Source organism: Lissotriton helveticus, chromosome 1_1, assembly GCF_964261635.1.
Source record: "Lissotriton helveticus chromosome 1_1, aLisHel1.1, whole genome shotgun sequence".
Classification (NCBI taxonomy): domain Eukaryota; kingdom Metazoa; phylum Chordata; class Amphibia; order Caudata; family Salamandridae; genus Lissotriton; species Lissotriton helveticus.
In genome coordinates, this window is record NC_136057.1 from 108748302 (window position 1) to 108775872 (window position 27571).

General features: G+C 49.0%; 1 protein-coding gene across 1 annotated transcript; it reads right to left on the minus strand.

The window, feature by feature from the left end:
• Positions 1 to 7026: 7026 nt before the first annotated feature.
• Positions 7027 to 26524, minus strand: LOC144761578 (uncharacterized). The gene is made up of 3 exons (XM_078646904.1): positions 26342 to 26524; positions 19360 to 19427; positions 7027 to 9262 (listed from the first exon to the last, which is right to left on the minus strand). The coding sequence occupies exon 3, from the start codon at positions 8606 to 8608 to the stop codon at positions 7646 to 7648; it is 963 nt and encodes a 320-aa protein (XP_078503030.1). The 5' UTR covers positions 8609 to 9262; positions 19360 to 19427; positions 26342 to 26524; the 3' UTR covers positions 7027 to 7645.
• Positions 26525 to 27571: the final 1047 nt, after the last annotated feature.

Genomic DNA, 27571 nt, shown 5'->3' on the forward strand with positions numbered 1-27571 from the left:
TAACCCAGAGAGCTGCAGCTCACATTCTCCTGCTTCAGAGGTAAATGCCGTGCAGTGCAAGGGTTAACCCAGAGAGCTGCTGGTCACATTCTCCTGCTTCAGAGGTAAATGTCATGCACTGCGAGGGTTAACCCAGCGAGCTGCAGCTCACATTCTCCTGCTTCAGAGGTAAATGTCAGCACTGCAAGGGTTAACCCAGAGAGCTGCAGCTCACATTCTCCTGCTTCAGAGGTAAATGCCAGCACTGCAAGGGTTAACCCAGAGAGCTGTAGCTCACATTCTCCTGCTTCAGAGGTAAATGTCAGCACTGCGAGGGTTAACCCAGAGAGCTGCAGCTCACATTCTCCTGCTTCAGAGGTAAATGTCATGCACTGCGAGGGTTAACTCATGGAGCTGCAGCTCACATTCTCCTGCTTCAGAGGTAAATGTCATGCACTGTGAGGGTTAACCCAGAGAGCTGCAGCTCACATTCTCCTGCTTCAGAGGTAAATGTCAGCATTGCGAGGGTTAACCCAGAGAGCTGCAGCTCACATTCTCCTGCTTCAGAGGTAAATGTCAGCACTGCGAGGGTTAACCCGGAGAGCTGCCGCTCACATTCTCCTGCTTCAGAGGTAAATGTCATGTACTGCGAGGGTTAACCCAGAGAGCTGTCGCTCACATTCTCCTGCTTCAGAGGTAAATGTCATGCACTGCAAGGGTTAACCCAGAGAGCTGCAGCTCACATTCTCCTGCTTCAGTGGTAAATGTCAGCACTGCGATGGTTAACCCGGAGAGCAGCAGCTCACATTCTCCTGCTTCAGAGTTAAGTGTCATGCACTGCGAGGGTTAACCCGGAGAGCTGCCGCTCACATTCTCCTGCTTCAGAGGTGAATGTCATGCACTGCGAGGGTTAACCATGAGAGCTGTCGCTCACATTCTCCTGCTTCAGTGGTAAATGTCAGCACTGCGAGGGTTAACCCAGAGAGCTGCAGCTCTCATTCTCCAGCTTCAGAGGTAAATGTCATGCACTGTGAGGGTTAACCCAGAGAGCTGCAGCTCACATTCTCCTGCTTCAGAGGTAAATGTCATGCACTGCGAGGGTTAACCCGGAGAGCTGCCGCTCTCATTCTCCTGCTTCAGAGGTAAATGTCATGCACTGCGAGGGTTAACCCAGAGAGCTGCCGCTCACATTCTCCTGCTTCAGAGGTAAATGTCATGCACTGCGAGGGTTAACGCAGAGAGCTGCAGCTCACATTCTCCTGCTTCAGAGGTAAATGTCATGCACTGCAAGGGTTAAGCCGGAGAGCTGCAGCTCACATTCTCCTGCTTCAGTGGTAAATGTCAGCACTGCGAGGGTTAACCCAGAGAGCTGTCGCTCACATTCTCCTGCTTCAGTGGTAAATGTCAGCACTGCGAGGGTTAACCCAGAGAGCTGCAGCTCACATTCTCCTGCTTCAGAGGTAAATGTCAGCACTGCGAGGGTTAACCCAGAGAGCTGTTGCTCACATTCTCCTGCTTCAGTGGTAAATGTCAGCACTGCGAGGGTTAACCCAGAGAGCTGTCGCTCACATTCTCCTGCTTCAGTGGTAAATGTCATGCACTGGGAGGGTTAACCCAGAGAGCTGCAGCTCACATTCTCCTGCTTCAGAGGTAAATGTCTGCATTGCGAGGGTTAACCCAGAGAGCTGCAGCTCACATTCTCCTGCTTCAGAGGTAAATGTCAGCACTGCGAGGGTTAACCCGGAGAGCTGCCGCTCACATTCTCCTGCTTCAGAGGTAAATGTCATGTACTGCGAGGGTTAACCCAGAGAGCTGTCGCTCACATTCTCCTGCTTCAGAGGTAAATGTCATGCACTGCAAGGGTAAACCCAGAGAGCTGCAGCTCACATTCTCCTGCTTCAGTGGTAAATGTCAGCACTGCGAGGGTTAACCCGGAGAGCTGCAGCTCACATTCTCCTGCTTCAGAGGTAAATGTCAGCACTGCGAGGGTTAACCCAGAGAGCTGCAGCTCACATTCTAATGCTTCAGAGGTAAGTCATGCACTGCGAGGGTTAACCCAGAGAGCTGCAGCTCACATTCTCCTGCTTCAGAGGTAAATGTCAGCACTGCAAGGGTTAACCCGGAGAGCTGCCGCTCACATTCTCCTGCTTCAGAGGTAAATGTCATGCACTGCGAGGGTTAACCCAGAGAGCTGCAGCTCACATTCTCCTGCTTCAGAGGTAAATGTCATGCACTGCGAGGGTTAACCCAGAGAGCTGCAGCTCACATTCTCCTGCTTTAGAGGTAAATGTCAGCACTGCGAGGGTTAACCCAGAGAGCTGCAGCTCACATTCTCCTGCTTCAGAGGTAAATGTCAGCACTGCGAGGGTTAACGCAGAGAGCTGCAGCTCACATTCTCCTGCTTCAGTGGTAAATGTCAGCACTGCAAGGGTTAACCCGGAGAGCTGCAGCTCACATTCTCCTGCTTCAGTGGTAAATGCCATGCACTGCGAGGGTTAACCCAGAGAGCTGCAGCTCACATTCTCCTGCTTCAGAGGTAAATGTCATGCACTGCATGGGTTGACCCAGAGAGCTGCAGCTCACATTCTCCTGCTTCAGAGGTAAATGTCATGCACTGCAAGGGTTAACCCAGAGAGCTGCCGCTCACATTCTCCTGCTTCAGAGGTAAATGTAATGCACTGCGAGGGTTAACTCAGAGAGCTGCAGCTCACATTCTCCTGCTTCAGGGGTAAATGTCATGCACTGCGAGGGTTAACCCAGAGAGCTGCAGCTCACATTCTCCTGCTTCAGAGGTAAATGTAATGCACTGCGAGGGTTAACTCAGAGAGCTGCAGCTCACATTCTCCTGCTTCAGAGGTAAATGTCATGCACTGCGAGGGTTAACCCAGAGAGCTGCAGCTCACATTCTCCTGCTTCAGAGGTAAATGCCGTGCAGTGCAAGGGTTAACCCAGAGAGCTGCTGGTCACATTCTCCTGCTTCAGAGGTAAATGTCATGCACTGCGAGGGTTAACCCAGCGAGCTGCAGCTCACATTCTCCTGCTTCAGAGGTAAATGTCAGCACTGCAAGGGTTAACCCAGAGAGCTGCAGCTCACATTCTCCTGCTTCAGAGGTAAATGCCAGCACTGCAAGGGTTAACCCAGAGAGCTGTAGCTCACATTCTCCTGCTTCAGAGGTAAATGTCAGCACTGCGAGGGTTAATCCAGAGAGATGCAGCTCACATTCTCCTGCTTCAAAGGTAAATGTCAGCACTGCAAGGGTTAACCCAGAGAGCTGCCGCTCACATTCTCCTGCTTCAGAGGTAAATGTCATGCACTGCGAGGGTTAACTCAGAGAGCTGCCGCTCACATTCTCCTGCTTCAGAGGTAAATGTCATGCACTGCGAGGGTTAACCCAGCGAGCTGCAGCTCACATTCTCCTGCTTCAAAGGTAAATGTAATGCACTGCGAGGGTTAACTCAGAGAGCTGCAGCTCACATTCTCCTGCTTCAGAGGTAAATGCCATGCACTGCGAGGGTTAACCCAGAGAGCTGCCGCTCACATTCTCCTGCTTCAGAGGTAAATGTAATGCACAGCGAGGGTTAACCCAGAGAGCTGCCGCTCACATTCTCCTGCTTCAGAGGTAAATGTCATGCACTGCGAGGGTTAACCCAGAGAGCTGCAGCTCACATTCTCCTGCTTCAGAGGTAAATGTCATGTACTGCAAGGGTTAACCTAGAGAGCTGCAGCTCACATGCTCCTGCTTCAGAGGTAAATGTCAGCACTGCGAGGGTTAATCCAGAGAGATGAAGCTCACATTCTCCTGCTTCAGAGGTAAATGTCAGCACTGCAAAGGTTAACCCAGAGAGCTGCAGCTCACATTCTCCTGCTTCAGAGGTAAATGTCAGCACTGCAAGGGTTAACCAAGAGAGCTGCAGCTCACATTCTCCTGCTTCAGAGGTAAATGTCATGCACTGCGAGGGTTAACTCAGAGAGCTGCCGCTCACATTCTCCTGCTTCAGAGGTAAATGTCATGCACTGCAAGGGTTAACCCAGAGAGCTGCAGCTCACATTCGCCTGCTTCAGAGGTAAATGTCAGCACTGCGAGGGTTAATCCAGAGAGATGCAGCTCACATTTCCTGCTTTAGAGGTAAATGTCAGCACTGCAAAGGTTAACCCAGAGAGCTGCAGCTCACATTCTCCTGCTTCAGAGGTAAATGTCAGCACTGCAAGGGTTAACCAAGAGAGCTGCAGCTCACATTCTCCTGCTTCAGAGGTAAATGTCATGCACTGCGAGGGTTAAGCCAGAGAGCTGCAGCTCACATTCTCCTGCTTCAGAGGTAAGTGCCATGCACTGCGAGGGTTAACCCAGAGAGCTGCAGCTCACATTCTCCTGCTTCTGAGGTAAATGTCAGCACTGCGAGGGTTAACCCAGAGAACTGCAGCTCACATTCTCCTGCTTCAGAGGTAAATGCCAGCACTGCGAGGGTTAACCCAGAGAGCTGCAGCTCACATTCTCCTGCTTCAGAGGTAAATGTCAGCACTGCGAGGGTTAACCCAGAGAGCTGCAGCTCACATTCTCCTGCTTCAGAGGTAAATGTCAGCACTGCGAGGGTTAACCCAGAGAGCTGCAGCTCACATTCTCTTGCTTCAGAGGTAAATGCCATGCACTGCGAGGGTTAACCCGGAGAGCTGCAGCTCACATTCTCCTGCTTCAGAGGTAAATGTCAGCACTGCGAGGGTTAACCCAGAGAGCTGCAGCTCACATTCTCCTGCTTCAGAGGTAAATGTCAGCACTGCGAGGGTTAACGCAGAGAGCTGCAGCTCACATTCTCCTGCTTCAGTGGTAAATGTCAGCACTGCGAGGGTTAACCCGGAGAGCTGCAGCTCACATTCTCCTGCTTCAGAGGTAAATGTCAGCACTGCGAGGGTTAACCCAAACAGCTGCAGCTCACACTCTCCTGCTTCAGTGGTAAATGTCAGCACTGCAAGGGTTAACCCAGAGAGCTGAAGCTCACATTCTCCTGCTTCAGAGGTAAATGTAATGCACTGCGAGGGTTAACCCGGAGAGCTGCCGCTCACATTCTCCTGCTTCAGAGGTGAATGTCATGCACTGCGAGGGTTAACCCAGAGAGCTGTCGCTCACATTCTCCTGCTTCAGTGGTAAATGTCATGCACTGCAAGGGTTAACCCGGAGAGCTGTCGCTCACATTCTCCTGCTTCAGTGGTAAATGTCAGCACTGCGAGGGTTAACCCAGAGAGCTGCCGCTCACATTCTCCTGCTTCAGAGGTAAATATCATGCACTGCAAGGGTTAACCCAGAGAGCTGCAGCTCACATTCTCCTGCTTCAGAGGTAAATGTCATGCACTGCGAGGGTTAACCCGGAGAGCTGCAGGTCATATTCTCCTGCTTCAGAGGTAAATGTCATGCACTGCGAGGGTTAACCCAGAGAGCTGCAGCTCACATTCTCCTGCTTCAGAGGTAAATGTCAGCACTGCAAGGGTTAACCCAGAGAGCTGCAGCTCTCATTCTGCTGCTTCAGAGGTAAATGTCATGCACTGCGAGGGTTAACTCATGGAGCTGCGGCTCACATTCTCCTGCTTCAGAGGTAAATGTCAGCACTGCAAGGGTTAACCCAGAGAGCTGCAGCTCACATTCTGCTGCTTCAGAGGTAAATGTCAGCACTGCCAGGGTTAACCCAGAGAGCTGCAGCTCACATTCTCCTGCTTCAGAGGTAAATGTCAGCACTGCAAGGGTTAACCCAGAGAGCTGCAGCTCACATTCTGCTGCTTCAGAGGTAAATGTCATGCACTGCGAGGGTTAACTCATGGAGCCGCGGCTCACATTCTCCTGCTTCAGAGGTAAATGTCAGCACTGCCAGGGTTAACCCAGAGAGCTGCAGCTCACATTCTCCTGCTTCAGAGGTAAATGTCAGCACTGCGAGGGTTAACCCAGAGAGCTGCAGCTCACATTCTCCTGCTTCAGAGGTAAATGTCATGCACTGTGGGGGTTAACCCAGAGAGCTGCAGCTCACATTCTCCTGCTTCAGAGGTAAATGTCATGCACTGCAAGGGTTAACCCAGAGAGCTGCAGCTCACATTCTCCTGCTTCAGAGGTAAATGTCAGCACTGCGAGGGTTAACCCAGCGAGCTGCAGCTCACATTCTCTTGCTTCAGAGGTAAATGTCAGCACTGCGAGGGTTAACCCAGAGAGCTGCAGCTCACATTCTCCTGCTTTCACATCTTCTTTTCTACACAGTTCTCTGGCCGCTGTCACAGAACCATTAATGATGCATAAAATGACCAAAACCACAGCCAGCTCTGAAGAATCTTCATTTTGTGCTTGTTCAATTGTTTTGAGTGTGTTGGGTTTATATGTGTTATCACTAATCTCTAAAATTACCTGAAAATACCCTTGTTTGTCCAAGCATTGTTCATGGTGTTGATTTTACAGGTAGCCTGGTCAGGTGTTCTTGGATTTCTTTCGTTAAAACTCTCTCACAGAATAAAAACCAACAATGTTTCTTTACTTTTAGTCCACTTTGTGCTAGTCTCTCAATGGGTTTCCTGATATTTCATGTTGTTCCTAGCTGTAGGGAAATAAACAATAGCACAGAATAGACACTTTTATTGATGGTGATGGTGGAGTGCTCGATGATTTTTTATAGGTTTCAAGATTGACAAAAGCTTTTTGCACATTCACTGCCATGATATGGCTTTTCTCCTGTGTGACTTCGCTGATGAATCCTTAATGTTGAAGAATCATGAAAACTACTTCCACAGTCACTGCACTTGAATGGTTTTGTTGTAGAGACTCTGCATATACAGAACTCTGCACAAGAAAATAGGCAGTTAGTGAAAGATTGGTTGTTCCGCACTTACACCCAAGAACCCACAATCCCTAGACCGACTAGCTATAGTGTCTCATTAGCTCCCCAGATCTTCCGAAGATACCTGATGCTTAGACAAACCCAGAACACCGAACTCTCGACCTCTCAGTCGCGGTAGCAATGCGCACCCTTTGGCTCACTCACCCTTGCTTGTCCACACCAAATAATGCAGAGTCTATGTAAAGTTTAAAATGTTTATTTTTCAACTAACAAACTCTGTGCGTTGTTCAATAATGCAGTAAACGAGCTAGCACTAGCAGAATAACACATAAGATAAAAACAATGATCAAAGTTACAACACCATAAAATAAGACGGGGAGATTATTCTGAATGACCAGTGGATAATACGACTATAATGCCTAGATCACCCTGCCCTGGTAGAATTATGTATATTATATAAAAGAAGATCTCTGGGACAATTCTGGGGAATCCCTCACCATTGAACGTAGGAGTAAGGTTACATCATAGGCTCAGCAAGGCTCTTGTTCGTAGAAGGAAATCTTCCGTCTGTCTTGAGGAAGTGCTGCATGTTAGTATAATGCAAGCCTTTCTCAATCGTGCCAAGAAGTGCCTAATGTTATGTCTAGGTAGTACGAACCGACCAGAACTGGAAAGCACAGTGGTTTGATTTTCAACCTCGTACGCTTTGAGCAAACTATAACGATATGAGCTCATGTGGGCACAAAGGCGTCTTGCACAAGAAGATACAGAGTGTCGTGCACAAAAATAAAAAGACACACAGCTAAAATAGTTGCTAAGGCTAACTTTATCGAAGAATAGCGTGACCCTAGGGGCCGCACTACAGTTTTTTCCCAGTGTGTGCTCGCTGATGCCATCTTCGGTTTGATAAATCACAAAATCTCTTCCCACATACATTGCACTGAAATGGTTTTTCCCCAGTGTGTGTTTTCTGATGTTGTTTTAGGTATGATAAGAGGCAAAATCTCTTCCCACATTCACTGCAATGGTATGGTTTTTCTCCAGTGTGTGTTCGCTGATGATTCCTTAATGTTGAAGATTCATTAAAACTACTTCCACATTCACTGCAATTGTATGGTTTTTCTCCAGTGTGTGTTCGCTGATGAATCCTTAATGTTGAAGATACACTAAAACTACTTCCACATTCACTGCAATGGTATGGTTTTTCCCCAGTGTGTGTTCGCTGATGCAGTTTTAGATTTGATAAATCACAACATCTCTTCCCACAATCATTGCACTGGAATGGTTTTTCCCCAGTGTGCGTTTTCTGATGCTGCTTTAGGTGCGATAATGTATGAAAACTCTTCAGACATTCACTGCAATGATTTGGTTTTTCCCCTGTGTGTGTTTGTTGATGATACTTTAATCCTGAGGAGGATCTATAACTACTTCCACATTCACTGCAATGGTATGGTTTTTCTCCAGTGTGTGTTCGTTGATGAACCTTTAATGTTGATGAGTGACTAAAACTACTTCCACATTCACTGCAATGATATGGTTTTTCTCCAGTGTGTGTTCGTTGATGAACCTTTAATGTTGATGAGTCACTAAAACTACTTCCACATTCACAGCAATGATATGTTTTTTCCCCTGTGTGTGTTCTCTGATGCTTTTTTAGGTGTGATAATCGACTAAAGCTCTTCAGACATTCACTGCAAGGATATGGTTTTTCTCCAGTGTGTGTTCTCTGATGCCGTTTTAGGTCTGATAATAGACTAAAGCTCTTCCCACATTCATTGCACTTGAATGGTTTTTCCCCTGTGTATGTTCGCTGATGACTCATGACTTTAGATAATTCCGTAAAACTACTTCCACATTCACTGCAATGATATGTTTTTTTTCCCCTGTGTGTGTTCGCTGATGCTTTTTAAGGCCTGATAATTGACTAAAGCTCTTCAGACATGTATTGCATTTGTATGGATTTTCCCCTGTGTGTGTTCTCTGATGCAGTTTTAGGCTTGGTAAATATACTCTGTGTTTTATATAGCAGAACACCCATTTCGTCTAACTTTCAGTTAACTGTGCTTTTCGCTGGTTGCTGTGAAATGGCCTGAAAGAGTTTACAATACACATCTAGCACTGAATGGTGGTCTGATATCTCTTTAGGAAGCCGAGTAATGCTGTAACCACCTCATGATCACAGCTGGTATTGGACATGTTTACACAAGAAGTGGTTGATCAGTATTGCCTTAATTTTCTAGGAGGTCATTTCTTCATCTTCTTAAGGTATGGAGGTGCACAGCTGAGACTCGTAGAACCACCGAATTGCCCTTGACAGTACTTCCAAGATCTGTAAGTTTATGTTCAGGTTCGGCTGCCTCTGTCGGCACTTATGTTTTCCTGAATACTGGAACTCAATGTTTCGGACTTTGCTTTTGCAGATTTACAGTATTATCTTCATTATTCTTAAACATTTTGTGCAGTCAAGGATAGTTTTCTGTCGGATGTAAAGAGATTTAAATTACTTAAATGGAAAATACCAGAATGTGCATATTCAATTTCTTGTTGATTGTAAAAGCATCTCATTTATTACTATTGAAACGTATGAAGACATATTTAAGACACATTTAACCATACACAGATCTTTCCATAAAAGTTCCTTTGAATACGCCACATCTTATTTATTTCAGCAAAGGTGTTCATAGAGTAACTTAACAAAAAAAGTGCGCTCGCATAGCACGCATATGATATGGTTATATATAGTTACAGCTTTAGGTAGATTCATATGGTCAAGGTTTTGATAGAACACGAACAGCTCTTGGAGTAAGAGATGGATCAGGAAGACTCAAGACAGCACGGTGGACATCAGGATGTTGTGCCACAAATCAAATCTTATTGTTCATGGAGGGGACTGGTTTCATTCACAACTAAGTCTTTTTTCAGGAGGGTTCCCCTCGATGTTGTCTCAAGGCTTGATTACGGGGGCCTTTTGTGCACTGATTGTGTTTGGGGCCCTTGTGGCCTAAGACTCTAGGAATCTAGTTATCGACATAGGACTTAGCATGTCCTTCTTATGGACATGTAAGAAGGACTATAATTTTCTATAGCTTCAAAGTATTTCCACAGTGGCGGCCCATCTTAGAATGATGTTGTTTACTAATTCTGCTTAGATTTCCAGACTGGCTCGGTCTATCGATTTTTCAAGTGCATCCTAGGCAACTCTTCATCCTATCCCCCCTATCCCTCTAATCTGGATTCTGTCTTCCAAATTGCTTAATCTAGTTTGACGTAATGTATTTCAACTTCCCTTTTTTATATTTGCAGCTGGGCCCTCTCTTCAGGATTTGCTGATTTCCACCTAGTAATCGGATGCATATAACGCTGGGAAGCCCAAAACCAAAGGAGTACCTTCTTCTCTCCTGGCATCTTCTGTCATGATAATGTTTAATGGGCTGTCTTTGTAGAATGGAGTCAAGGAACTTATCTCCGGCCGCCCCATGGTTTGCTCCCTCCATCCCTTCCTTCCTTCCTTCCTTCATCTGACCATACCCCCTTCTCCTCAACTCCCCTCCACTTCTCCCCACGTGAGAATATAGTACTCTGGTCCCTCCCCTCTTTCCACATTGGAAATTTGGTGCCCTTAGCCATGGATTCCTTTTCTCGAAGATCACTAGACTCCAAACTAGTTTCATATGCCTGAAATTCCTAAACTATCATATACCCCATAAACTATCTAAAAGCGTGTTCAAGAACTTCAATCACAGGCTTCTCAAATTTCTCCCAGAAACCCTTATTTCTACCCCCTATGTCTTCACGAATAAAGGCGCTACCATAAGTGACCTTATCTTTTGCATTAAAAGACCAGCACAATAAAGGAAAGCCCTTTGGCTCTCTGCTCCGGATCACTGCATCCACTAAAGTCCCCCACGGTCGGTCTTAGACTCTCGGTAACTCCCTCAATAGTTGGCCGAGCAGAGGCAACCATCTCCCTTTATAATAATGGGATTATCCTCATCCAAGCATCTGAACGCAGCCTAGAATTACTTGATGAAATTTTCCTCTCATCAAACTCTCTGTGATGAATACGTTTCCTCCCTGACCCAAGAGCTCATCCTAGCCCTTTAGTCATCCCAAGGGTACCACGTTCTGTATCCTCCCCTCTCCCCACTACTTGTATTGCTCCACCCCTTTCCCCTCCTCCCAATCCACCTTCGTCAGGTTACCCAACAGCATTCATTTACCATTACCCTTGCAGCTGTTTCAACCAACATTTTTTGTCATAATAGCCTGAGCCCTCATCACACCCCTAGAGCAGCGAGCACTGAAATACACTGACTCAATACTAACACCTTCATCTCATCTCTGGCCCTTACCACTGAACATTTTTTTATAAAGTTTTATATAGCGCGAACAGAACCCACAAGGCTATCAGAACGCTTTACAATACACAGTTATTAAACATTAGATGGTTGAGGTAGTAAACATACATTCGGTATTCGCCATTCAGTACAATAGAGGTCGATAGTAGTATATGGATAGCATGGGTGACTAGTAGTCAACAAAGAATGATCCGCGAGGGAATCAGAACGCTTCACAATACACAGTTATTAAACATTAGGTGGTTGGAGTAGTAAACATACATTCCGTATTCGCCTTCAATACAAAAGATGTAGGCAATAATATATGGATCGCACAGGTGTCTAGAGGTCACAATAGATTTAAAGTCTTAGGATGTGAATTTGTTCATTAGAAGCACTTTTACTTCTTTTTTGAAGGAGGTAAAGGAAGAGATTCCGCATACCACTGGTGGTAGGGCGTTCCAAATCTTCGGTGCAATCCATGAGAATGCTCTGCAGCCCGTTCTCTTTTTATGGAAGGTTTGTGGTTTCAGTAGTAGTGAAGTCGCACTTCGCAGTTGTCTGCATCCTCCTGATCGCTCTAGCTTTAGACCGAAGTAACTGGAGGTATTGCTATGCAGGGCTTTATGGGTCATGAAAGCAATTTTTAGGTGTATTCTTGCCTCGTAGGGCAGCCAGTTCAGAACTTTCAAGGTCGGAGAGATGTAGTTATTTCTTTCAGTTCCTGATACCAGTTTGGCCGCAGCGTTTAACAATGCCCTCAGCGGGTCGGCCAGTATTTGGGGAGACCGCATAGAGTGGTGCGTCCATAGTCTAATCTTGTTATATCTAAAGGGGTCCCATACTGAAAAGAGGGGACAGAATTAGAAGGAAATAGGTGTGAATAATCAAAAGAGGTAAAAGATAAGATCGATGTTTTTATTCACAAGGTACTCAGCAACCATAAACTAGGTTAAGCATAACAATTTTTTCAATATTTTTAGTAGCATTTGTGTGCCCACATGCACAACGCGAAGGGAAGGGAAGTGATAGTGCTGTGAAGGGATTTCGGTGAAAAAGTGCAAAAGGCTCACATTATAATTTACAAACAGCTCTTTAGATGCAAACAGAGTTTTATTGATAGACAATAGCCAGGCTTGAGAACTGCGAGAAAGTACCTTTTCTCTTTAGCAAACCGTAGTCTTTCGACGATTTCTATTATTCCAACCGCGATGGACATGCCCCCTAAGCACACTTCCTAGTTACAGGCAAGGCGCGGTGGTTAACGTACGGGAATTCTTGCCGTCCGCATGAACTTTGAGCAACCTGCCCAGTCCCGCGTTTGGTTACCATTTTTAAGACTTATACGTAGGTAAGTGGCGGCGTGGTGGCTTCTGCCAACGATTCTCTTGCCACAACTGTAAATAAATAATATGACAATTTCCAGAGGCACCGTATGACGCCCAGTTTTCATCATTTCAGCACAGAGAATTTCTACCGTCCGTAACCAATACTGCTCAAGTCGTGACACCGATCACAGTATAGGTAAATCCTCCCTCCTCCCCCCCCTTTAAGTGTCCTGAACTTAAAATAGGCTAGTTTCCCAGCTTATTGAACGAGGATTGTTTACAATTCGTTTTTTCCCCCCTGTACTTGACTTGCAGATCATTGTGAAAGCGAGTTCACACGAAGTTCCAGGCAAACCCGACCATGGGGTCCTGGAGGTAAGATAATGCGCATTTTTACCGAGGGACTAATGGTGATCATTTCTAGAGACCTGCTAATTATGGCATATCCTTTACCTTACTTAATACCCATATCGCGCCCTGTGTGTGCTAGTAATTTGCTTTACAAATATTTGCATCTCTATGATGGGGTTCATAACACACACCCAATGATGATGTCCTTCAAATACAAGCCCAGTTCTATCTACGATAGGCGACACACGCCTGGTCCGATGATTGTTAGTCACTCTGGTTTTGTATGTGAAATTTCTCCATTTCATACCCAAGCGGGTGTTTACCTGCGCAGGGCAATGTAGGGATCTTTTCAATAGACCCGGAGTATAATTTTGCTTTTTAACTTTTCCCTTTAGGTAGTCTGCCCACCACATCCCTCCGTCCTGAGGAATACCCGTTCTGTAAGGGTAACTTTCCCTACCCAATCCAGGGTCGAAACGTAGACTACTCATTCCACCCGTACCAGCTTCTACCCCCAAGCAAGATTAATACAGCTACAATAGGAGCCTGGTCTTGGAATTTGCTTGACTTATTGCTGTCTTTTGTGGCCCCGCGATGGGGAACCACGTGGAATAATGTTTTTACTAAACTTAAAGAATTTAAATTAATTGTTTGTTAAGAACAAGTACACTTTTTTTCACTTTTTCACCGAAATCCCTTCACAGCACTATCACTTCCCTTCCCTTCGCGTTGTGCATGTGGGCACACAAATGCTACTAAAAATATTGAAAAAATTGTTATGCTTAACCTAGTTCATGGTTGCTGTGTACCTTGTGAATAAAAGCATCGTACAATCTTATACTTTACCTCTTTTGATTATTCACACCTATTTTCTTCTAATTCTGTCCCCTCTTTTCCGTCTGGGACCCCTTTAGATATAACAATTTGCTACCCAGGTCCCTTTGACTTTGTTTGGGTTAACCCTTTTTCATAACATAACATAGTCTAATCTTGGTAGCACTATGGCTTGTACTGCCATTTTTAAGTCGGTCTGTGGGAGGAAGGGTTTACGTTTCTTCGTATACTCATCTGGTGATTAGCTCCCTTGGTGGCATTAGTGATTTGTGTCTGCATGTTCAGGTGTTTGTCTGTGGTGACTCCCAGGGATTTCCCGGAGTCAATGATGTGTAGAGCACAGTCAAAGGAAGTTAGATGTTTCAACCATAAGTCTATCTTGGGTGTGTGATTGGGTGGGGAGATGAGGAGGAATTCAGTTTTTTTGGTGTTAAGCAAGAGGTGGTTGCCAGTGAGCTAACTTTGAGTATTCTGTGGAATAGCGTTGAGGGAGATAAAGTCTTCTGGTGAGGAGATTTTAATATACAGTTGGGAGTCGTCCGCATATAGGTGATATAGAATGTTCGCCGAGTTCAATGCGTTTGCCAAGGGCTCCATGAGAAGATTAAAAAGAATGGGTGAAAGTGCTGAGCCCCCGCTGTCAGCACTGATGCATCTGTGACACCCTTTCTGGAAAAACCCTGACACTTGCTATCTCGGAACCCCCTAACATGACCAATAACATGGTGCCTATCTACTCATCGATCAGTTTATGAGTCCCACACCCCAACTCCTCAATCATGACTCCATCTCTATTCCCCCCTTCCCTGGTTCTCCCTACCTAGCTTCTCCCTAACACCATAAACCGGAGCAGTCTTACCTGGCCTCCTGGCCCACATCACGAGCTCCTGTTCCCACATTACTAATGATGCCAAACTGACCGAGATTTCTCAAGAGCGTCATCAACTTAAGGTTGAGGTTTAAAGCCTAATATCCCTCACCTCTGAGCTCGCTAATTGTTGGTGTCCCACCAGGCTGATGGGTAAGAATAGACACTCCCTTTAGCAATCCAATAACAATCATGTTAGACGGAAGTCACCCCTCACATCCAATGGGATCCCAGCAATCGCAATGTCTCCTCATGTGATCTGGAAGACAATTCTCTACCCCCACGCCTCCACCCGACCCATCAGGATGAAAGATATTCTATTGGACAACAATATTTACTCCCTCCTCTTTCAGTCAAATCGACATTGAGATCCTTGGCCCAATCCCAAAGCAGTTAACAATTCCAACTTCAAGTAAATTCCCATCACTCAGGCTGCCTCCGCTGTACCCATATCCTACCTGAAATGTACGCTACTCAACTGCAGACCGGCATCTAAACACGCAGTCCTGACTGAAACTTGGCTCAATGACTCCTTCACACCAATGATCGACATTCTAGTACCGCCCAGCTACGACATCATCAGATTAGATAGACGAAACAGACCTGGTGGAGTTTTTTTTTTGTTTTTTTTTTTGTTCAAAAACCTTTATTGGAGTAAGCATAGAAAAGTACAAGAATGGGCCTACAACCTCACGGGCTGGCCTCTAATAACAAGGCACAATGCATGGAATAAAAATGTACACCCGTGGTCAGGCACAGCTCGAGCACAAAGCTTTACTCTACAGATATCACAGAGCAATTTGAATTTTTATTTTACAAAAAGAAAAACAAACACTAAAAGGCGAATGCACGATAATTAAGGTCAGCCCAAAGGACGGAGGGGACGGTCCACGATCAGGAGAACACACCCAGAGCCCAGAGGCTCCAATCAAGCCGGGAGGGGGGGAGGGGAGCAGCGGGAGAACCGGAAATACAAAAAACATTATGGAAAGGTTCCGGGAACGCTAGTCTAGGGAGATAGGACAATCTCAGCAGTGCCTACAAGTGGAGGGGTGCAAATACCTCCACGATAATCATTCCACTGGCCCCAAACCTTCGTCCACGCCCTGGGTCTGCCCCTGGCCACATAAACCGTCCTCTCACGAAACATGGACCAGTCCATGTTGTCTTCCCACTTCGAGACCTCAGGGGGCCTGGAAGCGCCCCAGAGTTGCGCAACATCCCGCTTCGCAATCATGTAACCAAGGGTAGCCCATCTGGTCTGGGCCACAGAGTAGTCAGTGGGCTCCCACACATTCAACAGACATCGTCGAGGCTCCGGCCGCAGGGCCACACCCGTCACAGCAGTCATCACCTCAAGCACAGCAGTCCAGTAAGCCGCTACAACCGGGCACTCCCAAAGGATATGTAAAAAGGTCGCACTCAAACCACATCCACGCTTACATAGCCCATCCGAAGAAAAGCCCATCGTCACCAGACGCGGACCCGTGACATAAACTCGATGAAGAATCTTAAGTTGAACCAAACGGAGACGGGCAGGAATGGCCACCTCCTTGGGAGAAGAGAGTGCCGACTGCCAATCCTCGTCGTCCAGTTCCAGCCCATCGCCAACCCAAGCCTCCCGAAGTCGGACCAGTAAGTCCGCCCGATTATTAATCAATTTAGACCTGGTGGAGTTAACCCCTGTACTCACGGCAATAATCTCTCTATTAAAGAAGCACAAAATGTTACTCTCATCTCGTGTCAATATCTAGGCATCGATATCCTGAGTACAGATTGGCCTCGATACAAACTGTATGTGTTAACACCCACCTCCAGGTGATAACCTCCCATCCATTGAGCAAATTATGGAAATCATCACAACCAACTCCGGTGTATACTGCGCCCAAATCTTTCTTGGTGACTTCAACCTCTACTGGAATGATCCAAAGAACCAATCAGTGATTAGCCTAAAAACCTTCCTAGCTGATCTAAACTTGATCCAAATATGCGAAAGTCCTACAAACAACGTGGGAGCGACCTTGGATCTAATTATCTCTAAAGCTAATTCGATTCAACTGGAATCTATCATTCCATCTGATTGGACAGACCATGACTGCATCACTTTGCTCATCACTGAATCGCTGTCCTAATAAAAGGTTAAAATAAAAGAAAACAGACACTGGAAAAGGAGCCCTGGAAACATAAACCTTAAAGAACTCACATCTAACAGCAATTACATCCTACCCCCTCCTGAAGACATGTCAGATGTCCATGACCTTACTGATCATTACACTAATTCAATGACAAACATTCTATACTATGGCACCCCTCCAACTAAAAAGAGTATCCACCGAGGACTCCGAGCCTTGGTACAATGGTAGTCTCAACGCTGAAAGATGCAATCTAAGATTGAGTGAAGGGTCATGGAGATTCTCCTCCCCACTCAAACACCTCCAGCACCTGAGATCTCTAAGAATCATTTACAACAAACACATACATAGCTCAAAAGCAAACGTCTTTAGGAAATAGCTAAACAATGCCAGGAATCGACCTAAAAAACTGTTTGAACTCATTAAATTGCAATCTAACAGGCAGCCCCAACCTGCTTTCTGGGTTTAATCTACAGCCTAACTGCGAAGAACTTGCCGCCGCCTTCCTGGGAAAGACGAAAAAAATTGGAAGTGACTTAAAGACTTCATTGGATCGCCTCCCGGCGCCTCACACGTCAGCCCCCACCCACCCATGTGGCCTGAGCATCCTGCACACCCCCCAAAAAAATATTGCCGCGTGGAGGAATATATATCCTTGATTTTGTCATAAAAAAGCATGCCTTTTTATCACATAGCTCCTGGGAAACCTCGGTGTTGGCAGAGGCCGAGGGGGCTAGGAGGGAATTAATCACAGTGAAGAGTTCCCTCTGGGATTTAATGGATTCCGTCATCTTGGAATAGTAGATAACCTTTTCCTCATTAATAGCTAGCCTATATTCCTTCAATCTGAGTTTATGCAGGTCCCTTTCGGCTGGGATAAGCTCACGGCGCCATATTTTTTCCTGCTGTCGGCATACCTGCCGAAGGTTTCTCAACCTTTCGGTGAACCAGGGCGCCGAAGGGTGTTTTCTGGCCACATAATGCTCCATAGCCGCCAAGAGCCAGTTCGAAAAATCCTCATAGATTGAGTTAACATCCAGGTGGGTGAGACAGCAATAATTACTAAGCTTAATTAGAAGACCCTCCTTATTTATGCAGCTACGGTTTCTCTTCATCTTCACCCTGTTCTTAAAATTGGGATCTGGGTGGGATTCTGCAATTCTCAGAAAAAATGGAATGGCGTAATGATGAGACCAAGAGAGTGGGACGGGATCATTCACCTCTATCCTCGGATCATTAGAGAATATCCCGTCCAGAATGTGTCCACCGTATGAGAGGGGTTCCTCACCAGCTGAGGAAGGCCACAGGAGTCCATAGCTACCAGGAAAACCTGCCTTTCAGGGAACAGAGTTTTCTCCAAATGGAAGATAAAATCACCCAAAAGAGTGACAGTGGATCTAGCCAAATAAGGCTCAATCCGATTGCTGAAGTCCTGATTAAAAATTCCTCTGGGTCCGGGAGGCCGGTAACTGACCACTCCCACAAAACTATCAGTGGGTAGGATCTTCAAGGAGAAATATAGGGCCTGATAGGGACCTGAGGGAGTGGTGAGGGCCTCAGTGAAGCACAAGAAGGTGTCTTTATAAAGTACTCCCAAACCCCCCTATCAAGTCTGGACAGAGCATACCGTGAGGAGATGGCCTCCACCAGGTCAGGCTCTGAGTAATCTCTAGCCCAGGTTTCAGTAATGAATACCCAATCAGGCCTACGGGAGGAGACAAAATCATTAAATTCTGCTCTATGTTTAATCAGAGATCAGGAGATACCCTTAAAAGGACTGTTTCATGGGTAAGGGTAGGGCTGACACGTTTCCCCTTGGGGTTTTTAGCTACCCCCAATGAAATGACTGTCTTACAACTAACACACTCATATAGGCCAATGCTCACAGTTCATCGACCTGCAGTGCACATCCTTCTATCCTTCTCTCCTTGAAGCTCCAAGAGCTGTCCTGTCTAGGTAAATAAGGGGCTTACCAGGGTCTACAACAAAAAGGACAGCGTCCCTGGCACAATGCGTAAACTTGGCACAGACGGACACAGACAGGCGTGCCTTTGGCACGCCTGCTGCGTGCGTTCACTGCGCGTCCGGCCCGGCATTCAGATTAAATAGCTGGGCCAGTCAAGAACAACTAGAATGCTGCCCATCGATCTGGGACAGGAAGTGGAGTAGAGCAGCAAGAGTGAAACACTCACTTCCCTCCATACAATTGGGGAGCCGTGGTGGACCGGGGAAGGAGCAAAAGACCCCCACAACCCCCCTCCCCGAGATGAAGAAAAAAGCAGAAGAGTGCCTGGAAAGAATGCAGTAACCCCACACAAGTAGGCAATTATAATAGTTTTTAAAACATTCCCCCCATTAGAACGCACACAATGATTCAATACAATTTTAAAATCACAGTCACTGTCTAAACGCAGTAGCAACGCAACAGCGTGGCACCTCTAATCAGGGTGAACCACCATCACGTGGTGTAGAGGAGGAGACAAATGTGATAATAGTTAAGGAACTGCTGCGCAAAACTGACCTAAAAAGGAACTGGGCCTGCACTGCACCCCCCAACATGTGGCTCCATCATATTATTATCAGAAGTTTGATAACAACAAGAATAGAGCACAGAGGGAGTCAAAAGTCGAAGTAAAGAGACAAACAAAAAACAGAGATCAAGAAAGGGAAGAGAGAAAGAAGAAACAGGGGAAAAGGAAGCATAGACTTATAGGAATTCTTACCTGACAATTATTCGTTTTTTTCCCCCAAGGGTGGCAGCCACGCTGCACTGCCTGTCATCCCAGAATACCTTGAAAGGAAGTAAAGAAATAATTTTGCATCAGGCGACAATCACACTTCATCACATTTTACAAATAACCGTCCTGGATTTACAAAACAACCGAGCCCAGGGAGAACCAGGGGCTGACTTCTGCCTCCTTTCACAGCTATTGCTGTGAATGTTCAACAATTAACCGCTGTGGTCCTGTATGCGGCTGTTAACTGTTGAACATTCACAGCAACAGCTTTGAAACAAAGGTTTCAGAGTACCGGAGGTGTTTCAACCACCTCGGTCTCTGGGGCACCGTTGTTTTATTGATTAACACATTCTGCCCTCATGGGGCAAACAGTGTAATGACCTTATAGTCAGCCGTAGCAGGCAGTACAGCCCTTAATGGACCGTTCCCTTGGTAAAGGCTTTTGCCTTTGGAGCTACAACAAGCTTCAAAGCTATATATAAGGTTTCAAATAATTACTGAAGGCATAAACATGGTTACTCAGTCAGAGAAATAATTATCATAATATTTAAAGGAGAATCACATAAAGGTAACCTCTAAAGTATATCAAAAGCCAGAATCAGAATCAACTCTGTAAAGTCAATAGACAGACCACAACAACAAATGTGTGCTAAGAAATAAGAAAACATTTTTTTTATAATATCAAATAGCAAACTGACAGAGAATCGGCTCAGTTAGGAATCAAGGAAAAGTTCTTACGTTTTTAGACAGAGAGAACACATTATTGACATGGTTCACGATGAGGTAAAAATGACAGCAATCAATGAATAGTCATGAAAACATGGCACACCAAAATGTAATTTAATAAACCACACCTACAAAATGAATAATTAATTGTGACTCTTCCCCAAAAAGCCACAAGTAATTTTACAAGGTAATTCCCTAACATAATAACTGGATACGTATACGTTTCTGGCCATTCATCATTGACCCAATTTGTACGGGAACATTTGCTGACAGCTTAATAGTTGTTTATTAGAAATGCCTACAACTTGGACTCCTTTCCCAAGAGGGATGGGTTGGGCGCTCCCGTCTGTCTGACTGTGGAACGGGTATCACATTTATTGATTAAAAATAATGCTGGATTCCCATTTACTTCTTCTACAATAGAGCCACTCTGGGTGACCTCTAGGACTGCACCAAGCGTGCAACCCTTCTCCCGTCTCAGGCACCGTCATTGTGTCTGATTCAGTCCAGTAGAAACTCCTAGTGTAGATGCAAGTTGTGGAAAATCCTTAGTAATCACTGAAGGATTTTGTTGAAATCCTGAATTGGTTGAGAATTTGGCGTTCTATTCTGCACTGGGCTGTGGGACCATCGGGACTGAAGGCATGTTCCAATATATCTGCCTTTGATTCTGCATGCTCGGTACAGAGGCCAGTTGGGCTGGGACCATTGACAGAGACATCCCATTCTGGCCATCTGATTCATGTTCCAGTTTCCCAGGTTCCAGCAAACATTGCAAGGAGTGTGTCTTATTCTGCATATTATTAGTGTTTGAGGTATTTAAATTGCCACTGTCAGTAAAACCTACACCTTGAGCAGGACCGGACTGGCCGTAACGGGCTTCGGGTGTTTCCCCGGGGGGCTGGAAGAGTGGGGGCTGATTCTTCAGTGCTGGGAAATGTACTTGTTACTGGGGGCTGGTTTTGCTCTGGTGCTGCTTTATCACCCCAGCAACAAAAGAGGCAGGGGGCTGGTCTGTCAAAATTGTCAGGCCTGGTTTGGGTTCCCAGTCCGGCCCTGACCCAGAGGAACAACATTTCCTCCTTGCACATACTGAACATCATTACTCTGCACCCCAACGCCGTGCATATCCAAATTCACACCAGTATCAAACCCAGAATCAAAACGAGAATAAAATCCAAGAGAACCACTTTCGTCACCCGTTTGGAACATTTTTGTCTGAGCGCTCATTATTTTTTCTTTGATATTTTCCTGCTTAGTAACAAAATTCTCACTACAGAACTTTGTGTAAAACAAAATCTCTTCCGGAATTTTGGTCTGCAGCCCCTCACATTTTGCTGGATATGTGCACTAACCTCTGGATGTAACGCTAAAAGATGCGCCCTCTTTTACCCGGTCTTTGCCTTTGCAATATTGTCTGTAACTCTGCATTAATCTCTTGTAATATAATAAAATATTTTGAGGCACTTCACTCTGTGGTTCTTCAATTGGCCAGTTTACAAGCAACTTACACTCATTCCACAAATCTCTTGGAACAACAATTAACAAACATAAACTCCGCACTCGACCACCCCGCCTGGACGAACAGGCCTCATCTCCACTGCATCCCTCCTGGAGAGGCCCCACCTTCTATGAATCACCCAAACACAGGACAAGCCTCACCTCCTCTACACCCTCCTGAAGAGGCCTCTCCCCCTCTGGACCCCTGGACAGGCCTCACCTCCTCTACACCCCCCTGGAAAGGCCTCATTCACCTCCTCTGAGCACCCTGGACAGGCCTTGCTTCCTCTGCATCCCCCCCGACAGGTCTCGCCTCCTCTGCACCTAACTACAAACAGGCCTCACCCCCTCTACATCCCATGGACAGTCCTCCCCTCCTCTGCACCTGCTGGACAGGCCCCACCTTCTTTGTGCCTCCCCCTGGACAGGCTTCATCTCTTCTAACCTCCCCCGACAGGACAGGTCTCACCTCCTCTGCACAACTGGACAGGCCTCACTTCCTCTGCACCCCCTGGACAGGCCTCACCTATTCTGCACCCCCCAGCTCTGGACAGGCCTCACCTCATCTGCACTACCTTGAACAGGCCTCTCCTCCACTACACCCCCCTGGACAGGCCTCACCTACAATGCAGCTCCCTGGACAGGCCCCACCTCCTCTGCACCCTGGGACAGACCTCACCTCCTTTGCACCCCTTGGACATTCCTAATCTCCTATGCACCCAACTAGACAGGCATCACTTCCTCTGCACCCCCTGGACAGGCCTCACCTCATCTGCACTACCTTGGACAGGCCTCGCCTGAAGCACCACCTTCCCTGACAGGCCTCACCTCCTCTGCAGGGCACCACACCACAGAACAGGCCTCTTCTGCACTCCCCACCAGAAAAAGCATCACCTCCTCTGCACCCCTGGACAGGCCTCACCTCCTGCACCCCTGGACAGGCCTCTCCTCCTCTGCACCCCTCTGGATATGCCTCACCTCCTCTGCACCCCTGGACAGGCCTCACCTCCTCTGCACCCCTGGACAGGCCTCACCTCCTCTTCCCCCTGGACAGGCCTCTCCTCCTCTGCACCCTGGACAGGCCTCTCCTCCTCTGCTCCCCTGAACAGGCCTCTCCTCCTCTGCACCCCTGGACAGGCCTCACCTCCTCTGCACCCCTGGACAGGCGTCACCTCCTCTGTACCCCTGGACAGGCCTCGCCTCCTCTGCACCCCTGTACAGGCCTCTCTTCCTCTGCACTCCTGGACAGGCCTCACCTCCTCTGCACCCCTGGACAGGCCTCACCTCCTCTTCCCCCTGGACAGGCCTCTCCTCCTCTGCACCCTGGACAGGCCTCTCCTCCTCTGCTCCCCTAAACAGGCCTCTCCTCCTCTGCACCCCTGGACAGGTCTCACCGCCTCTGCACCCGTGGACAGGCCTCGCCTCCTCTGTACCCCTGGAAAGGCCACTCTTCCTCTGCACCCCATGACAGGCCTCACCTCCTCTGCACCCCTGGACAGACGTCACCTCCTCTGTACCCCTGGACAGGCCTCGCCTCCTCTGCACCCCTGTACAGGCCTCTCTTCCTCTGCACCCCTGTACAGGCCTCTCTTCCTCTGCACTCCTGGACAGGCCTCTCTTCCTCAGCACCCTGGACAGGCCTCTCCTCCTCTGCACCCCTGGACAGGCCTCTCCTCCTCTGCACCCCTAGACAGGCCCCTCCTCCTCTGCACCCATGGACAGGCCTGACCTCCTCTGCACCCCTGGACAGGCCTCTCCTCCTCTGCACCCCTGGACAGGCCTCACCTCCTCTGCACCCCTGGACAGGCGTCACCTCCTCTGCACCCCTGGACAGGCCCCTCCTCCTCTGCACCCCTGGACAGGCCTGACCTCCTCTGCACCCCTGGACAGGCCTCTCCTTCTCTGCCCCCCTGGACAGGCCTCTCCTCCTCTGCACCCTTGGACAGGCCTCTCCTCTTCTCACCCCTGGACAGGCCCCTCCTCCTCTGCACCCCTGGACAGGCCTGACCTCCTCTGCACCCCTGGACAGGCCTCTCCTCCTCTGCCCCCCTGGACAGGCCTCACCTCCTCTGCACCCCTGGACAGGCCTCTCCTCCTCTGCCCCCCTGGACAGGCCTCACCTCCTATGTATCCTGGACAGGCCTCACCTCCTCTGCCCCCCTGGACAGGCCTCACCTCCTCTGCACCCCTGGACAGGCCTCTCCTCCTCTGCACCCCTGGACAGGTGTCACCTCCTCTGCACCCCTGGACAGGCCTCACCTCCTCTGCACCCCTGGACAGGCCTCTCCTCCTCTGCATCCCTGGACAGGCCTGACCTCCTCTGCACCCCTGGACAGGCCTCACCTCTTCTGCTCCCCCTGGACAGACCCCTCCTCCTCTGCACCCCTGGACAGGCCTGACCTCCTCTGCACCCCTGGACAGGCCTCTCCTCCTCTGCACCCCTGGACAGGCCTCACCTCCTCTGCCCCCCTGGACAGGCCTCACCTCCTCTGCACCCCTGGACAGGCCTCACCTCCTCTGCACCCCTGGACAGGCCTCTCCTCCTCTGCACCCCTGGACAGGCCTCACCTCCTCTGCACCCCTGGACAGGCCCCTCCTCCTCTGCACCTCTGGACAGGCCTGACCTCCTCTGCACCCCTGGACAGGCCTCACCTCCTCTGCACCCCATGGACCGGCCTCTCCTTCTCTGCCCCCCTGGACAGGCCTCTCCGCCTCTGCACCCCCGGACAGGCGTCACCTCCTCTGCACCCCTGGACAGGCCTCACCTCCTCTGCCCCCCTGGACAGGCCTCACCTCCTCTGCACCCCTGGACAGGCCTCACCTCCTCTGCACCCCTGGACAGGCCTCTCTTCCTCTGCACCCTGGACAGGCCTCTCCTCCTCTGCACTCCTGGACAGGCCTCTCCTCCTCTGCACCCCTGGACAGGCCTCTCCTCCTCTGCACCCATGGACAGGCCTGACCTCCTCTGCACCCCTGGACAGGCCTCTCCTCCTCTGCACCCCTGGACAGGCCTCACCTCCTCTGCACCCCTGGACAGGCCCCTCCTCCTCTGCACCCCTGGACAGGCCTGACCTCCTCTGCACCCCTGGACAGGCCTCTCCTTCTCTGCCCCCCTGGACAGGCCTCTCCTCCTCTGCACCCTTGGACAGGCCTCTCCTCCTCTCACCCCTGGACAGGCCCCTCCTCCTCTGCACCCCTGGACAGGCCTCACCTCCTCTGCACCCCTGGACAGGCCTCTCCTCCTCTGCACCCCTGGACAGGCGTCACCTCCTCTGCACCCCTGGACAGGCCTCACCTCCTCTGCACCCCTGGACAGGCCTCTCCTCCTCTGCACCCCTGGACAGGCCTGACCTCCTCTGCACCCCTGGACAGGCCTCACCTCTTCTGCTCCCCCTGGACAGGCCCCTCCTCCTCTGCACCCCTGGACAGGCCTGACCTCCTCTGCACCCCTGGACAGGCCTCTCCTCCTCTGCACCCCTGGACAGGCCTCACCTCCTCTGCCCCCCTGGACAGGCCTCTCCTCCTCTGCACCCCTGGACAGGCGTCACCTCCTCTGCACCCCTGGACAGGCCTCACCTCCTCTGCACCCCTGGACAGGCCTCACCTCTTCTGCTCCCCCTGGACAGGCCCCTCCTCCTCTGCACCCCTGGACAGGCCTGACCTCCTCTGCACCCCTGGACAGGCCTCACCTCCTCTGCACCCCATGGACCGGCCTCTCCTTCTCTGCCCCCCTGGACAGGCCTCTCCGCCTCTGCACCCCTGGACAGGCGTCACCTCCTCTGCACCCCTGGACAGGCCTCACCTCCTGTGCATCCCTGGACAGGCCTCTCCTCCTTTGTACCCCTCTGGACAGGCCTCTCCTCCTCTGCACCCCTGGACAGGCCTCTTCTCCTGTGCCCCCTGGACAGGCCTCACCTCCTCTGCTCCCTGGACAGGCCTGACCTCCTCTGCACCCCTGGACAGGCCTCACCTCTTCTGCTCCCCCTGGACAGGCCCCTCCTCCTCTGCACCCCTGGACAGGCCTCACCTCCTCTGCACCCCTGGACAGGCCTCACCTCTTCTGCTCCCCCTGGACAGGCCCCTCCTCCTCTGCACCCCTGGACAGGCCTGACCTCCTCTGCACCCCTGGACAGGCCTCACCTCCTCTGCACCCCATGGACCGGCCTCTCCTTCTCTGCCCCCTGGACAGGCCTCTCCTCCTCTGCACCCCTGGACAGGCCTCACCTCCTCTGCACCCCTGGACAGGCCTCTCCTCCTTTGCACCCCTCTGGACAGGCCTCTCCTCCTCTGCACCCCTGGACAGGCCTCTTCTCCTCTGCCCCCTGGACAGGCCTCACCGCCTCTGCACCCCTGGACAGGCCTCTCCTCCCCTGCACCCCTAGACAGGCCTCACCTCCTCTGCACCCCTGGACGGGCCTCTCCTCCTCTGCACCCCTGGACAGGTCTCACCTCCTCTGCACCCCTGGACAGGCCTCACCTCCACTGCACCCCTGGACAGGCCTCACCTCCACTGCACCCCTGGACAGGCCTCACCTCCTCTGCACCCCTGGACAGGCTTCTCCTCCTCTGCACCCCTGGACAGGCCTCATCTCCTCTGCACCCCTGGACAGGCCTCACCTCCTCTGCACCCCTAGACAGGCCTCACCTCCTCTGCACCCCTGGACAGGCCTCATCTCCTCTGACATCACCATGAATTCCAGGATTAATAAATTGCAGCGGAGTATGTTGGCAGCTCTCCTACCTGATCAGAAACCTGTCCAGGCTCTCTCCTCCTCCTGGGGCTGGGGGCGGAGCAGATCTGGGGTCTGTGGGTCTGTGGGGGTCTGAAGATGGAGGTAACTGCAAACACAGACAGACAGGGCTCCTTCCTCCTCTGCAGCAGGCTGGACACTCAGCACAGGGAGGAAGTGAAGTCACCACTGCTACTTGTGCTGTCTCTGCCACCGCTGACCCGGAAGAGGAACCCCTTCTTCCTTTCATACAATGTGCAGCTTATTGGTTTCATCAGCAGGCGAGGAGCGCCCTCTGGTGGCCGCTGACGGAACCGCCGACTTCAAGCTCCAGCAGTGAATACATTTCACACAAACAAGCATTTATACCTGTAAAAACCTGGGATTTCAGATGTCTCAGACGGGAATGTTTTTAAGGGTCAGACAGTTCGAGTACAGGGCCTCACCCTTGGCTGCTGCTGTGGAAAAGTAGTTATAGCTTCACTTCAGATGAGCATCTTCCAAACACTGACGTAAACGACTTAAGTGTATTGAAAGAAAGGTGACAACTGGAAGTGACAGTCTGTATTTCAATGAATATATCTATATTTCAATGAATATATCTGTATTTCAATGAATATATCTGTATTTCAATGAATATATCAGAATATCAGTCAGTTTTCCAATTAAACTGGGCAGTTTATTTATTTTTTATAATCATTTATTTGCAGGTTTTTCAAATCCACAGTGTGGCACACAGGAAAGTAAACAGAAGAAAATACCATGGACTTTTAAACACCGGATCAAATAGAATGTGTCAACGCGACAATTAAAGGAACCGCTTATTTCTAATTTTCCTGCGTCTGTGGCTTATTCCTTATATTTGATACAGTTTTATATCCTCGAACAAGACTGAAATTTAGACCGTAATTAGGTTTTGAGTTTCTTATTTAAGAGCACAACTGTCTCCTAAATTATTAAGATAGCGGCCTCTTCCAGGCTTTGTTGTTTTGTTAACAGTAACCACCATCCTCTCTCAACAAAGATTCACTGACAAAAAATAAAGCAATTTATCTTTGTAACAATTAATTCCTAAGATAGTGATATCAAGTATGAACCAGAAATTTCTCACACAGTTCGCATTGTTTCATAAAAATGAGTGGGTGATACTGGTCTGAAGAACAGCGGAGGGGTATTTCATTACTAAATATTGTACTCCTTCACATAGGCCCCTATATCATAGTACGCTCGTCATCAATACA

What these genes read in the sequence shown, in the direction of transcription:
- LOC144761578 (XM_078646904.1), bottom strand. Translation starts at nt 8,608, where the DNA reads ATGAGTCATCAGCGAACATACACAGGGGAAAAACCATTCAAGTGCAAT.